Source organism: Moschus berezovskii, chromosome 8, assembly GCF_049115385.1.
Source record: "Moschus berezovskii isolate FMDL1 chromosome 8, NW_MosBer_1.0, whole genome shotgun sequence".
Classification (NCBI taxonomy): domain Eukaryota; kingdom Metazoa; phylum Chordata; class Mammalia; order Artiodactyla; family Moschidae; genus Moschus; species Moschus berezovskii.
Genome location: NC_142467.1, coordinates 9,201,232 through 9,217,058, shown reverse-complemented (window position 1 = coordinate 9,217,058; position 15,827 = coordinate 9,201,232). Strand labels below are relative to the sequence as shown.

Below are 15,827 nucleotides of genomic sequence, written 5' to 3'. Positions count from 1 at the left end.
ATCAGATAAAGGCAAGGATGCTTAACTTTCTCACTTTTATTCAACATAGCATGGGAAGTACTAGCCACAGCAATTAGGCAAGAAAAAGAAATAAAAGGCAACCAAATCAGAAAGAAATAAGTAAAACTGTTTCTGTGTGAAAATGGCATGATATTACATATAGAAAACTCCAAAAATTCCACCTAAAAACCTGGTGAGGGCCCCAAGCTATGACATCATTCTATTAAGTCAGATATCTCTGGATAATGGTGTGCATATTAAGACCAGTAAATTCAATAATTACCATGCTGTCATACTGCCTTTGTCTTATCATATATCCCTAGTCAAAGACTAGAGAGATAGCCACAGGAATGAGATAGCACAGGTATGAATAGGGCATCTGTATGAATGGTAGTGATAGCATGAGCACTGTTGGTGGAATGAATACTGTTATGAATGGATATTTGTGTCCCTGCAAAATTCATATGTTAAGATTCCTTTTAATGATTTTAAGAAGTGGAGTTTTGGAGAGGTTATTAGGTTATGATGGTAGAGTCTACATGAATGTGATTAAAAACTCCAGACAGACTTCGTGCCCCTTCACCCATGAAAGGACACAAGGAGAAAATAGCTGTGTCTATGAACCAGGAAGCAGGATTTCACTAGACAATGAATTTGCCAGCACCTTGATCATGGACTTGTCAGCATACAGAACTATAAGTAAATTTCTGTTTTTGTAAGCTCAGAGTATGAGATTTCTATTCAGTTCAGTCACTCAGTTGTGTCCGACTCTTTGCGACCCCATGAACCGCAGCACACCAGGCCTCCCTGTCCATCACCAACTCCCGAAGTTCACTCAAACTCATGTCCATTGAGTCGGTGATGCCATCCAGCCATCTCATTCTCTGTGGTCCCCTTCTCCTCCTGCCCTCATCTTTCCCAGCATCAGGGTCTTTTCAAATGAGTCAGCTCTTCCCATCAGGTGGCCAAAGTATTGGAGTTTCAACTGTCCAAATGGACAAAGACAGTAGAGAAGAAAATTCTTGCCTAGGATATGTGCTGTTGTTACTGTTATTGCTAAGTTGTGTCCCACTCTTTGTGACCCCATGGACTGTAGCACAACAGACTCTTCTGTCCTCCACTATCTCCTGGAGCTTGCTCAAATTCATGTTCATTGAGTAGGTGATGCTATCTAAGCATCTCATCCTCTGATGCTCCATTCTTGTTTTGCCTTCAATCCTTCCCAGCATCAGGGTCTTTTCCAATGAGTCGGTTCTTCACATCAGGTGGCCAAAATGTTGGAGCTTAAGCTTTGTCATCAGTCTACCAGTGAATATTCAGGATTGATTTCCTTTAGGGTTGATTGGTTTGATCTCTTAGCTGTAGAAAGTACTCTCAAGAGTTTTCTCCAGCACCATACAATTCAAAGTATCAATTCTTTGGCACTCAGCCTGCTCTACCATCCAACTTTCACATATGTATATAACTACTGGAAAAACCATAGCCTGGACTATATGGACATTTATCAGCAAAGTGATGGTTCCATTTTAAATACAGTATCTAGATTTGTCATACCTTTCCTTTCAAGAAGTTCAGTTCAGTTCAGTTGCTCAGTTGTGTCCAACTCTTTGCAACCCCATGGACTGCAGCACTCCAGGCCTCCCTGTCCATCACCAACTCCTGGAGCTTACTCAAACTCATGACCATCGTGTTGATGATACCATCCAACCATCTCATCCTCTGTCATCCCCTTCTGCTTCTGCCCTCAACCTTTCCCAGCATCAGGGTCTTTTCAAATGAGACAGCTCTTTGCATCAAGTGGTCAAAGTACTGGAGTTTCAGTTTCAGCATCAGTCCTTCCAATGAACATTAAGGACTGATTTCCTTTAGGATGGACTGGTTGGATCTCCTTGCAGCCCAAGGGATTCTCAGGAGTCTTCTCTAACACCACACTTCAAAAGCATCATTTCTTTGGCACTCAGCTTTCATTATAGTCCAACTCACACATCCATACATGACTACTGGGAAAACCATAGATTTGACTAGATGGACTTTTGTTGGCTAAGTAATGTCTCTGCTTTTTAATAAGCTGTCTAGGTTGGTCATAACTTTTCTTCTAAGGAGCAAGGGTCTTTTAATTTCACAGCTGCATTCACCATCTGCAGTGATTTTGGAGCCCCAAAAAATAAAGTCTGTCACTGTTTCCCCATCTATTTGCCATGAAGTGATAGGACCAGATGCCATGATCTTAGTTTTCTGAATGTTGAGTTTTAAGCCATCTTTTTCAATCTCCTCTTTCACTTTCATCAAGAGGCTCTTTAGTTCTTCTTCACTTTCTGCCATAAGGGTGGTGTCATCTGCATATCTGAGGTTATTGATATTTCAAGGAGTAAGCATATTTTAATTTCATGACTGCAGCCAACATCCACAGTGATTTTGGGGCTCAAGGAAATAAATAAAATCTGCACTGCTCCAGTTTTCCCCCTTCTATTTGCCATTAAGTGATACAACTGGTTTATTTCTGCTTTATCGACTATGCCAAAGCCTTTGACTGTGTGGATCACCATAAACTGTGGAAAATTCTGAAAGAGATGGGAATACCAGACCACCTCACCTGCCTCTTGAGAAATGTGTATTTCAGGTGGCCAAAATATTGGAGCTTAAGCTTTGTCATCAGTCTACCAGTGAATATTCAGGGTTGATTTCTTTAGGGTTGATTGTTTTGATCTCCTTGTTGTAGAAGGGACTCCCAAGAGTTTTCTCCAGCATCATACAATTCAAAAGTATCAATTCTTTGGCACTCAGCCTGCTCTACAATCCAACTCTAACAGCGAGAACTGGACATGGAACAAAAGACTGGTTCCAAATAGAAAAAGGAGTATGTCGAGGCTGTATACTGTCACCCTGCTTATTTAACTTATATGCAGAGTACGTCATGAGGAACGCTGGGCTGGAGGAAGCACAAGCTGGAATCAAGATTGCTGGGAGAAACATCAATAACCTCAGATACTCAGATGATACCACCCTTACAGCAGAAAGTGAAGAAGAACTAAAGAGCCTCTTGATGAAAGTGAAAGAGAAGAGTGAGAAAGTTGGCTTAAAGATCAACATTCAGAAAACTAAGATCATAGTATCTGGTCCCATCACTTCATGGCAAAGAGATGGGGAAACAGTGGAAACAGTGGCTGACTTTATTTTGTGGGGCTCCAGAATCACTGCAGATGGTGACTGAAGCCATGAAATTAAAAGATGCTTGCTCCTTGGAAGGAAAGTTATGACCAACCTAGATAGTATATTAAAAACCAGAGACTACTTTGTCAACAAATGTCTGTCTAGTCAAGGCTATGGTTTTTCCAGTAGTCATGTATGGATGTGAGAGTTGGACTGTGAAGAAAGTTGAGCACCGAAGAATTGATGCTCTTGAACTGTGGTGTTGGGAGAAGACTCTTGAGAGTCCCTTGGACTGCAAGGAGATCCAACCAGTCCATCCTAAAGGAGATCAGTCCTCGGTGTTCATTGGAAGGACTGATGTTGAAGCTGAAACTCCAATACTTTGGTCACCTGATGCAAAAAGCTGACTCATTTGAAAAGACCCTGATTCTGGGAAAGATTGAGGGCAGGAGGAGAAGGGGACGACAGAGGATGAGATGGCTGGATGGTATCACCGACTCAATGGGCATGAGTTTGGGTAAACTCCAGGAGGTGGTGATGGATAGGGAGGCCTGGTGTGGTGCAGTTCATGGGGTCACAAAGAGTTGGACACGACTGAGTGACTGAACTGAACTGAACTGATGAAACTGGATGCCATGATCTTAGCTTTTTTCACATTGAGTTTCAAGCCAGCTTTTTCACTCTTCTCTTCCACCTTCATCAAGACACTTTTTAGTTCCTCTTCACTTTCTGCCATTAGAATGGTAACATTTGTAGGCCTGAAGTTGTTGATTTTTTTGCCTGCAATCTTGATTCCAGCTTGTGATTCATCCAGCCTGGCATTTCACATGATGTACTCTGCATAGAAGTTAAATAAGCATGGTGACAATAATTCAGTAGTTCCATGGCCAGTTCTAACTGTTGCTTCTTAACCTGTAAACAGGTTTCTCAGGAGGCAGGTAAGGTGGTCTAGTACTTCCATCTCTTTAAGAATTTTCCACAGTTTATTGTGATACACACACAGTTTTCAGTGTAGTCAAGGAAGCAGAAGCAGATGTTTCTTTGGAAGTTTCTTGCCTTCTCCATCATCCAACAAATGTTGGCAATTTAATTTCTGGTTCCTCTGCCTCTTTGAAACCCAGCTTGTACATCTGGAAGTTCTCAGTTCATATACTGCTGAAGCCTAGTTTGAAGGATTTTGAGCATAACCTTGCCAGCACATGAAATGACTGCAATTCAACTGTAGTTTGAACATTCTTTGGCATTGCCCTTCTTTGGGACTGGAATGAAAAAATGACCTTTTCCAGTCCTGTGACCACTGTTGAGTTTTCCAAATCTGCTGATGTACAGTGCTGAGTGCAGCACTTTAACAGCATCATCTTTTAGGATTTTAAATAGTTCAGCTGAAATTCCACCACTTCCACTAGCTTTACTTGACTTTACACTGCAGGATATCTGGCTCTAGGTGAGTGACCACATCAAGGTGGATATCCAGGACATGAAGACACTTTCTGTGCTCTTGCCATCTCTTCTTAATCTCTTCTCCTGCTGTTAGGGCCTTACCATTTCTGTCCTTTACCATGCCCATCCTTGCATGAAATGTTCCCTTGATATCTCCAGTTTTCTTGACGAGGTCTATAGTTCTTTCCTTCTGTTGTTTTCCTCTATCTCTCTGTTCACCTAAGAATGCCTTCTCTCTCCTTGCTATTCCCTGTACCTGCATCCAGTTGGGCGTGTCTTTCTCTTTTGCCCTTGCCTTTCACTTCTCTTCTTTCCTCAGCTGTTTGTAAAGCGTCCTCAGAAAACAACTTTGCCTTCTTGCATTTCTTTTTCTTTGGGATGGTTTTGGTCACTACCTCCTATACAATGTATGAACCTCCATCCATAGTTCTCAGGCACTCTCTCTACCAGATCTAATCCCTGGAATCTATTCATCACCTCCACTGTATAATCATAAAGGATTTGATTTAGCTCATACCTGAATAGCCTAAATATTTCTCCCACTTTCCTCAATTTAAGCCTGAATTTTGCAATAAAGAGTTCGTGATCTAAGCCACAGTCAGTTCCGGGTCTTGATTTTACTGTCTGTAGAGTTTCTACATCTTTGGCTGCAAAGAACATAACCAGGATGTGTATCTTTCCCTATAAAGACAAATCTCTAGGTTAATGGAGGGCCAACCTGATGACAAAGTAATCAATCTGATAAAAGCTTGTCTCATGATGGAAGTATCATGTCAGGAACTCACAGTTTACCACTACTATTGATGAATTGGACAATCAGCAATATTAGTAATTATATCCTGGTAAATATTTTGTTGACAGATTTGTATGACAAGTAGTGCATTTATGTAAAGTCATCATTACTCTCACCAGCTCCTTTCACATGAGCTTACTGAGGAAGAATTTAGAGTGGTTAGAAAAAAATGAGAGAGGTTGATTAACATTGACAGGATGAGTCACCTTGTCCAACTGCTAAAGTGCCTCTTACAAAATGCATACCATTTTCATGTGCTAGTAGCAAGAGGCTCATCTACATATTCTCCTGATTACATATTTTTTATATTGCTCTAACTCCCTGGCTACCCAACCATACATTAGTATAAACTTATACCTCAGTATAAATTTAGTATCAGAGGAGAAGATGGTTGGACGGCATCACTGACTCAATGGACATGAGTTTTGGGTAAACTCCCGGAGTTGGTGATTGTCAGGGAGGCCTGGTGTGCTGCAGTCATGGGGTCACAAAGAGTTGGACACAACTGAGCGACTGAACTGAACTGAATACCTATAAAAATTAGTATAAATTTATACCTCCTGGGTGGCTCAGCTGGTAAAGAATCCTCTTGCAGTGCAGGAGACCCCATTTGATTCCTTGGTCAGGAAGTTCCCCTGAAGAAGGCTACCTACTTCAGTATTCTTGGGCTTCTCTGTTGGCTCAAAAGGTAAAGTATCCGCCTAAAATACAGGAGACCTTGGTTCAATCCCTGGGTTAGGAAGATCCCCTGGAGGAGGGTATGGCAACCCACTCCAGTATTCTAGCCTGGAGAAGCCCATGGACAGAGGAACTTGTCAGGCTACAGTCCATGGGGTTGCAAAGTGTCAGACATGACTGAGCAACTAAGCGTAGCATACCTCAGGGCATCCCTTCTATGCTAAGTGGTCAACAGCCCGACATTCACTAGAATGATTTCCTGTATTTCAAGGCCACTGTTGAGTGGAGCTGTAATATAGTGGCTATCCTTTTTCTCATTTCAATAAGAGAACTTCATATTCACACATTTAAATGTTTCCTTTTCCCTGGGAATATTTTCTAGTATTGTTAAAAGAAGCTATATGTATTACAGAATGCAACAAAAAGTCAACATATAATTATCAGTTAATGCGATATACCACATTAATAGAATAAAGGACAAAAGCACATGATCATCTTAAAGGATTCATAAAAAGCATTCAACAAAGTTTAACACCATTTCATTATAAAAAACACTCAACAAACTAGGAACAGAAGGAAATTACCCCAACATAATAAAAGCTATATATGAAAAGCCCATTTCTAATATTGTATTCAATGTGAAAAACTGAAAGTTCTCCCTCTAATATCCGGAACAAGGTAAAGATACCTACCTACTTTTACCACTTCTATTCAACATAACACTCAAATTCTAGCCAAAACAAATAGGCAGGAAAAAGAAATAAAAGACATCCATATTGGAAGGAAGAGGTAAAATTATCTCTGTCTGCAGATGATATGAACTTCTGAGAAAATGCTAAACACTCCAAAGAAAAAAACTGTTAGAACTAATAAATGAATTCAGCAAAGTTGCAGGATACAAAGTTAATACAACTCAAGTGTGATTCTATACACTAACAATGAGCAACATGCAAGGCAAAGACTTGTACGCTGAAAACTCCAAAACATTGCTGAAAGAATTAAAGAAGATACCAATAAATGGAAGAAAAACATGCTTATAGATCTTTAACTCAGTATTGCTAAAATGCCCTTAATACCCAAAGTGACCTACAGATTCAATGCAATCCCTATCAAAACCCCAATAGAATTTTTCACAGAATTAGAAAAAAATCCTAAAATATCATATGGAATCTCAAAAGACCCCAAACAGTCAAACAATCCTGAGAAAGAAAAAACAAAGTCAGAGGCTTCATATGTCCTGGTTTCAAAATATATTACAAAGCTATAGTAATCAAAACAGTATGGTACAGGTATAAAGCCAGAATCTAGAACAATGGAAGAGAATAAAGATCCAAGTAATATATTCTCATAAACATTAGACAAATCATATTTTACAAGAAGAATAAGAATATACAACAAGGAAAGGATAACCTCTTGAATAAATGGTGCTGGAAAAACTGAATATCCATGTGCAAAATAATGAAGTGGGATGCTTTCCTTACAATATATATGAAAATAACTCAAAATGGATTAAATATCTAAACATAAAAGTTGCAACAATAAAGCTCCCAGAAGATAATATATGAGCAAAGCTTCATGGTGTTGGTTTTGGGAATTAATTTTTGATATAACATCAAAAGCACAGGCAACAAAAATGAGATTAGAGCAATGGGACTACATTGAACTTAAACTGGACAGCAAAGGAAACAACAGAGTGAACAGAGAAACTACAGAATGGGAGAAAATATAGGCAAACCATTTATCTGGAGTAAGGCTAATATCCAAAATATAGAAAGAATTGTGTCAACTCAATAAGAACAAAAATCTGATTTTAAAAATGTGCAAAGGACTTGAATAGATATTCCTCCAAAGAAGATATGCATATGACCAACAAGTATGTGAACATCACTAATCATCAGGAAAATGAAAATCAAAACCACAACAAAATATCACCTCCTACACACCTGCTAGGATAGCCATTTTAAAAAAGAGAAAATAATAAGTAATGGCAAAGATAATGAGAAACTGGAAGCATTTATGCAGTATTAGTGGGAATGTAAAATGATACAGACACTGTGGAAAACAATATGGAAGTTCCTCAAAAAAATTAAAATTAGAAATACCATACAATCTAATAATCTGGCTATATATATCCCCAAAATATTAAAAGATAGAATCTCAAAGAGATATTGACACATTCATGTTGAAGCAACCTAAAGGTAAACTGACAAAGAAAATGTGGTTCATACATACAGTGAAATATTATTTATCCTTAAAACAGAAGGAAATACTGTTATATGCCACAACATGGATGAGTCTCGAAGACATTATCCTAAGTGAAATAAGCCAGTCATAAAAAGACAATTACTTCATGATTCCATTTATGGAAGGTATCTAAAGTAGTCAAACTCTTAGAAACAGAAAGTAAACAGTGGCTGAGGGGAAGAGGGAAGTGGCACATTGTTGTGTAATGAGCATCATTTCTTATGTTTTTTTAGATTTTTTTTTTTTTTTGGCTGTGCTGCACAGTATATGGAATCTTAATTCTCTGGCAGGGATTGAACCTGTGCCCCCTGAAGTGAAAGCTCAGAGTCTTAACCACTGGATTGCCAGGGAGGTCCCAATTGTATAATGGATATAGTTTCAGCTTTGCAAGACAAAAAAAATTTTAGAGATATGCTGCACAATATTATGCATATAGCTAACATTATTGTATTATACACTTAAAAATGGTTAGACTGGTAAATTTTATACTATGTGTTTCTTGCCACAATTAAATAAAACTATATGCAGAATTAGTAGTAAGGCTGTCATCATAAGTCACTTTTTAAATTATATTTCAAACAGCAAAGTGTATTTTAGATATATTTATATGTACATATATGTGCATACTAGTCACATTTATATACTTTAAAAAATATAATTATTATAAGTCAAATATACATTTATAAGCTATAGTATCTATTCAATAAATATTTTATACAATGTAAACCAGAAAGAAAGGAAAAAAAAAACAGCTTACCTTTTCTCGAAAGTACTATTCTCATATAGCACAGAGACCTTAATTAGGGGTGCTCCTATAGTATAACCCAAAGAATATCCGAGTATTCCTACAGCTTCCACAATGCCTATAAAATGAATACTGAACATCAAATAACTACATAACCCAGCTTTGTTGTAAAATGATAAACATTATCTAATTGAAATGGGTTACTTCTGAAAGCTTCATTGCATACTTTGTTAGTCTCCAAAGAAACAGAACAAATAGAATATATAGAGAGAAAGAGAGACAGAGACAGACAGAGACTTCAAGGAAGTGGCTCATGAAATTGTAGGGCTGGCAAGTCCAAATTTGTAGGGCAGGCTCTCAGGCTGGAAATTCAGGTAGGAGTTAATGTTACAGTCTTGAGTTCATAACGTTAAATCCACAGGGCAGGCCAGTAGGATGGGAAAACTCAGTTTGTACACTGCACTCTGGAGACAGAATTGTTTCTTTCTTGGGAAACCTGTCTGTACTGCAAGGCTTCAACTGATTGGACAGTGCTCACCCATATTATTTGGGTAATCTTGACTCAAAGCCTACTGACTATAAATACTGGTCACATCTAAAACATATCACAGAAATATCTAGACTGGTGTTTGACGAAAGGACTAGTTGTCATAACCTAGCCAAGCTGACACATAAAATTATTCGTGCATATTACTCAAAGCACATAGAGAAATTCAGATAATTTTATAATTCACTGTAACATTTAATATATGTTAATATAAATAAACATACATATATTTAATATAATTCAAAAGTATTTCACTTTAATTTGTGGTACTAAAGCAAGAGGATATTTCAATATAAACATCATTTTTGCATCCTTCACTTTAGCTGCCAGGGAGGGAGGAGGTAATAATAATCTATTCTCTGTAATATATACATGTATGCTTTTAATTGCTATTCTGTAAAACTAAAAGCAAAACAGATTTGTTGCTACCATCAGTCAAACACTAATAAATTGGTGTAATTTTGTTCTAAAAGCAAGCATAAATATGAATGTCATCTATTTTAGTTTATTGACATGACTTTCCTTATCTCTGGTGGAAAAAGTATTATCTTGGTGTAAAATGTTATTTTCTGTTAAGTCACCTTCACAATAGGTATGTAAAAACAAACTTAATTTTTTTTCAAAAAGGAAAGTTAGATAACCCTGTACAAATAGATGATCTACCGGGACCAGAAGCTATTACAGTATAAAGGAGTACAGATTATTGTGAGATATGCTCAGGGTTACTTTTTGTATGACACACTAGCATGAAGTATTATCAAAGTGGATTCTACACTGTAGCTAACTAAATAGCATGTCACTCTTGCCCTTGATAGGATGAATAAGATTATAACAAGAACTGTTACAAAGTCATTAACTTCAAAATGTCAAAGCCCTCCAAAAAGACTTAGTTGGTATATGTAGTGAGCTTAGTACAGTAATAATTATTTCAGCAGTGCACTGAATCTAGTTCTGAGGAAGCATAAAACGATGTTTTCATTCCCTTAAGGACATGATGGCAGCAAACCCCACTATATCTTCAAAGTTTAAGCATACAAATATTCAAGCAATTTAATCTTGTAATTTGAGTTATTTCCTAGAGAAATGAACTACAGCCTAAATAGTTTGATAAGATATAAATATACAAAAATCATATTACAAGGAAAAAAACTTGCCTAGATAAATACCAGCTGAGTGTGTGGCAACGCTGTTATAAATAAAGGTTACTCCAAGGATATAAAGAGGTATGGCTGCTATTCCCTGCACACTCTGCCCAAGGATGAAGAAAGTCATGTAGTTTGATTGGAATAATGAAGTTTTCGAGCAAGGTTTGACAATCTTCACTTCTTGGCAAATATCTTTTGAAAAGATAATTACATTTTTGTTAAATGGGTCAAAAGTTAAACATACAACAAATATGCAGTGTCTTCTATGAAATGTTTTACCTTTTATAAGCTATTTCTACCATAATGCTTTAATTTTAGTTAACATCTCATTTATATTGAATGTAGTAGTTCTACAGTAAATCGTCATGTTCTCAGAAAAAAGCAATGATAAAAGAATATTTGTGTGAATACTGGAAAAGATGCACATACTACAAACCAAATATAAATCTTTATTGCATGATTGTATGTGTAAACACATTTATGTGTGCATAAGCATGTATACATAGCCACACATACATATTCCTCTTAAATTTGGCATCTGGTACTCCTAAGTTTCTACCCCAGAACAAAAGTATTTCTGATGTCCTAAGTTATCTGAATTACTAAAGATTACTTTCTGAGATTAATTATAGATCAACTTCTTCAGCAATCTTCACGTTAACTTCATGTCACTAAATAGTTTTCCATTTTAAACCCACTAACTTCTTGAATACAGGTCATAAGGACAAGGCATTATACAATAAAATTTCTCTAAATTAGAGTTACTCATTATATAGCAATATACTATATTTTGAATTATTTGAAGTGACATTCCATTTCTTATGCTTTCTCAAGTTCACATGACTGTAGATCAATAGTCAACAAATATTTGTTGGAATTACATTTGTTGTAGATTGGTAGATCCAAGCAATGCTATTAGATCATTCTGATTGTGTCTATTTTGATTTAATTGTGTCTATTTAACAAAATGTTCTTAATATTAGTTCAGTTCAGTCACTCAGTCATGTCTGACTCTTTGCGACCCCATGAACCGCAACACGCCAGGCCTCCCTGTCCATCACCAACTCCCGGAGTCCACCCAAACCCATGTCCATTGAGTCGGTGATGCCATCCAGCCATCTCATCCTCTGTCATCCCCTTCTCCTCCTGCCTTCAATCTTTCCCAGCATCAGGGTCTTTTCAAATGAGTCAGCTCTTTGCATCAGGTGGCCAAAGTATTGCAGTTTCAGCTTCAACATCAGTCCTTCCAAAGAACACCCAGGACTGATCTCCTTTAGGATGGACTGGTTGGATCTCTTTGCAGTCCAAGGGACTCTCAAGAGTCTTCTCCAACACCACAGTTCAAAAGCATCAATTCTTTGGTGCTCAGCTTTCTTCACAGTCCAACTCTCACATCCATACATGACTACTGGAAAAACCATAGCCTTGACGAGATGAACCTTTGTTGGAAAGGAATGTCTCAGCTTTTTAGTATGCTGTCTAGGTTGGTCATAACTTTCCTTCCAAGGAATGAGCATCTTTTAATTTCACAGCTGCAATTACCATCTGCAGTGATTTTGGAGCCCAGAAAAATAAAGTCAGCCACTGTTTCCACTGTTTCCCCATCTATTTCTCATGAAGTTATGGGACCGGATACCATGATCTTAGTTTTCTGAATGTTGAGCTTGAAGCCAACTTTTTCACTCTCCTCTTTCACTGTCATCAAGAGGCTCTTTAGTTCTTCTTCACTTTCTGCCATAAGGTTGGTGTCATCTGCATATCTGAGGTTATTGATATTTCTCCCTGCAATCTTGATTCCAGCTTGTGCTTCTTCCAGCCCAGCGTTTCTCATGATGTACTCTGCATAAAAGTTAAATAAGGAGGGTGACAATATACAGCCTTGATGTACTCCTCTTCCTATTTGGAACCAGTCTGTTGTTCCATGTCCAGTTCTAACTCTTGCTTCCTGACCTGCATACAGGTTTCTCAAGAGGCAGGTCAGGTGGTCTGGTAGTCCCATCTCTTTCAGAATTTTCCACAGTTTATTGTGATCCACACAGTCAAAGGCTTTGGCAAACTCAATAATGCAGAAATAGATGTTTTTCTGGAACTCTCTTGCTTTTTCGAAACTGGTGAAAGTACAGATTGCATAAGAGTACACAAGTGGAATTTTTCAGCTGGTCCAGTATCCACATGTCAAATGGGAGGAGGTTTCTAGAACTGTGATCCAAACCACTAATGATTCAATTTTACATAAATGTATTAACTAGTGGTGATATCACAATCAATCTAACATTTTCAACACCCTAGCCTCTTAGTTTCTTGAATTTCATTCTGTCCATGTACTTGTACTCCATTTACCTTAGCTATTCATTTTAAACTTTCGGAAAAAATAACTACAAACCTTCCTTAATTGCAATTCCAAGCATCCTACACTCAAACTATTTCTGCTTTTCCAGGTCACTCCTTCTAGAAACCAAGTTGCTGCACGCCTTAAAACCCACCAGGACCTATAATCAACCCACTGAGCCCACTCTGTTTCACTCTCTCAATGTCACCTCCATCACCTTACTTTTTTCATAGTCATCTTAGCACTTTTAATACCTTTGTTCTCTTTTATATCATGCAATCCCTTAGTAAAATTTCAGCCTTTCAGTCAAATTAAACTCTGTTCCCTAGTCTACACCTACACATTTAAAGCGGAATGTGGCTGGAGGGAAACACACAACGAGGCAAATCTCACTTTGAATGCATGATTGTTAAACTCAACTAGGCCCTTCACCCTCCTGATAATCAAATATGTCCCTACTTGACCACTCTTGGCTTCTCCTAGGAAATTCAACTTGTTTTCCTTCTCCTAAGGATCATGGGCCTGGGATTCAAATGTCCAACATTTGAAAACAAATGTTTCCACCAGTAGGATACAACTAATCTTTTGGTACCCTTCTTCATCTTAAAAAATATCCTTTGATTGGACTATAATTTCAAGAAGGAGGGTGGCAGGCAAGAAATATAATTTAAAAAAAAACTTTTATTTATATTAAATAACAAATTATGAATATAGTTTGGTGAAAATATATCTGTTGCAGTGTTTATGGTGAGGGCCATGTTAAAGTGGGTTGAGTGAAGAATATGAGATAAAGCCAGAAAGCATTCTGGAATTCTTTCCAAAAATTTCAAAGGAAATGAGAAGTTGTGCTAAGGGACACTGTTGGTTATGTCTATTGTTGTTTCAGTTGTTTAAGAATAGGAAAAAACCTGAGCACGTTTAAATGCCAATACGTGAGAAGCAAAAGAGAAGTTGCAGCAAGAGGGGCAAGGAGACCACCCATGGAATAAAGTCCCCATGGAGTTAAAAGAGCACAGGATGTTTAGTGGGAGGACAGCTCTTCCATTTTAACAGGAAGGAAGAAGAGTGTCAATATGAAGTTATAGGTGAAATTATAGTTTCTATGGGAAAAAAATTAAGGGAAATTTCTATTATGGCGGTATTTTCCATCCAACACAAAAAGTAAGAGTTAAGTGAGATGTTATAGGCTGAATGTTTAGAGTTTCATATGTTGAAACCCTAATCCCCAATGTGATGACATTTGGAGATGTGGGATCTTGAATAGTAAGTAGCTCATGAAAGTAGGACCCTCATGAGTGGGATTGGTACCCTTATAAGAAGAGAGGACACATGAGGGCTTGCTCTCTTTCTCTCTGTTATATGAGAACATAACCGGGAAATGAATCAGTTGGCACCTGGATCTTGAACTCTCAGCCTTCAGAGCTGTGAGAAATGTTTTTGCTATAGCGGTCTATGATGTTTTTGCTATGGCAGCCCAAACTAAGACATGAGGAAAATCGAAAATCTTTGTTGTGAATTACAGAAGGGAGTTAAAAAAAAAAGTCAGTGGAATAGATCCATTTGAGAATATAACTGAGGTTGAAAGTAGCAAATTTATTGTGGGACTAAGAAGTCCTCTTGTGTGATTTTTCTCTCTAAAATACTCATCAGCAGGCCAGGTATAGATATAAAAGAGAGGTATATGGTTGGATCAAAAGTTTTCCAGACCAGGAACGAGAAAGGACAATGAGACAGAGAGCTTAGTATGATCATTAGAGTGTGTTTGCAATACTCTAACATGTCATATTAAGGGACACAAAACAAGCTACAAATGAAAGAAAGTAACAACAAGGAGAGCCTGATAAAGGGAGAAAGTAGATGTCAATATACTAAAAGTTTCAATGAAAGGCGAGAACTGGAGTCTCGGTCACATGAGTGAGCTAGGAGAACTAGTGGATATAATCAGAGAGCAAGACAAGAGATATTTAGGAAGTTCTTAGTAAACTTACAGTGTACTGAAACCACTGATGTGGTGGGTATTCAATTACACGTAGAGATTTAGACACTGAAGACCAGGGTGTGATACAACTGTGCTCATGTCCTAGAGGGGAAATCAGTTTTAACTCCTCAAGGATTTGGTGGAAATCCTTGTGATTTCTACGTGCTAATTAGGACATGGGGGTGAAGACCAACTTACTGTGAGTACTGAAAACTGAGACAAGGTAGAGGGGCAGAGAAAGGGAGTGCGAGGTGGTGGTAAACGGACTACTTCAAGCTTCAGACCAGTCATACAGGAAGATGAGTATGGCAGGTAACTGGGAATACAGACCAAATAGAACAGGAGAGACATTCAGAAAAGAGGAAGAGATGGACTGTCCCCAAAAAAGGATGAAACAAGATAAAGAAATTTAAAATATATACATATGGAAACTGAATTGCGGGCATAGTGCAGGAAATCAGTTATGTAAACACTAAACTTCTAAACAAAATGAGCAAAATAGTGACATAGACGGATGGATAAAATGGGCACTGATACTTGCAAAGATCACTCATTTACTTTATTTCTGTTTTCTAAGACCAAGCAAAGGGCTACCCAGTCAACACAGTGAATGAGTGTTGTTAGATAAATTTCATGTTCCTAATCACAAGCAGAAAATAAAATACGTGGGATCTAGATAATATAAAGAAGACAAAGGAAGAACGACTATACTATTTCTACTCTCATTACTCCTAAGGACTCATCAAGCAGCATTTTTAATATCTCAAGCAGTGCTTCC

At 37.7% G+C, this 15,827-nt stretch overlaps 1 protein-coding gene across 1 annotated transcript in view; it reads right to left on the bottom strand.

Annotated features, from left to right (window-relative positions):
- The window catches only part of SLCO6A1 (solute carrier organic anion transporter family member 6A1), a 112,899-nt gene that overhangs the window by 81,629 nt on the left and 15,443 nt on the right, over positions 1-15,827 (bottom strand). The window contains exons 3-4 of the mRNA XM_055430376.2: positions 10,752-10,934; positions 9,063-9,168 (exon numbers count right to left, since the gene is read on the bottom strand). Coding sequence (XP_055286351.2) covers positions 9,063-9,168; positions 10,752-10,934 — 289 coding nt within the window. The remainder of the gene's footprint in view (positions 1-9,062; positions 9,169-10,751; positions 10,935-15,827) is intronic.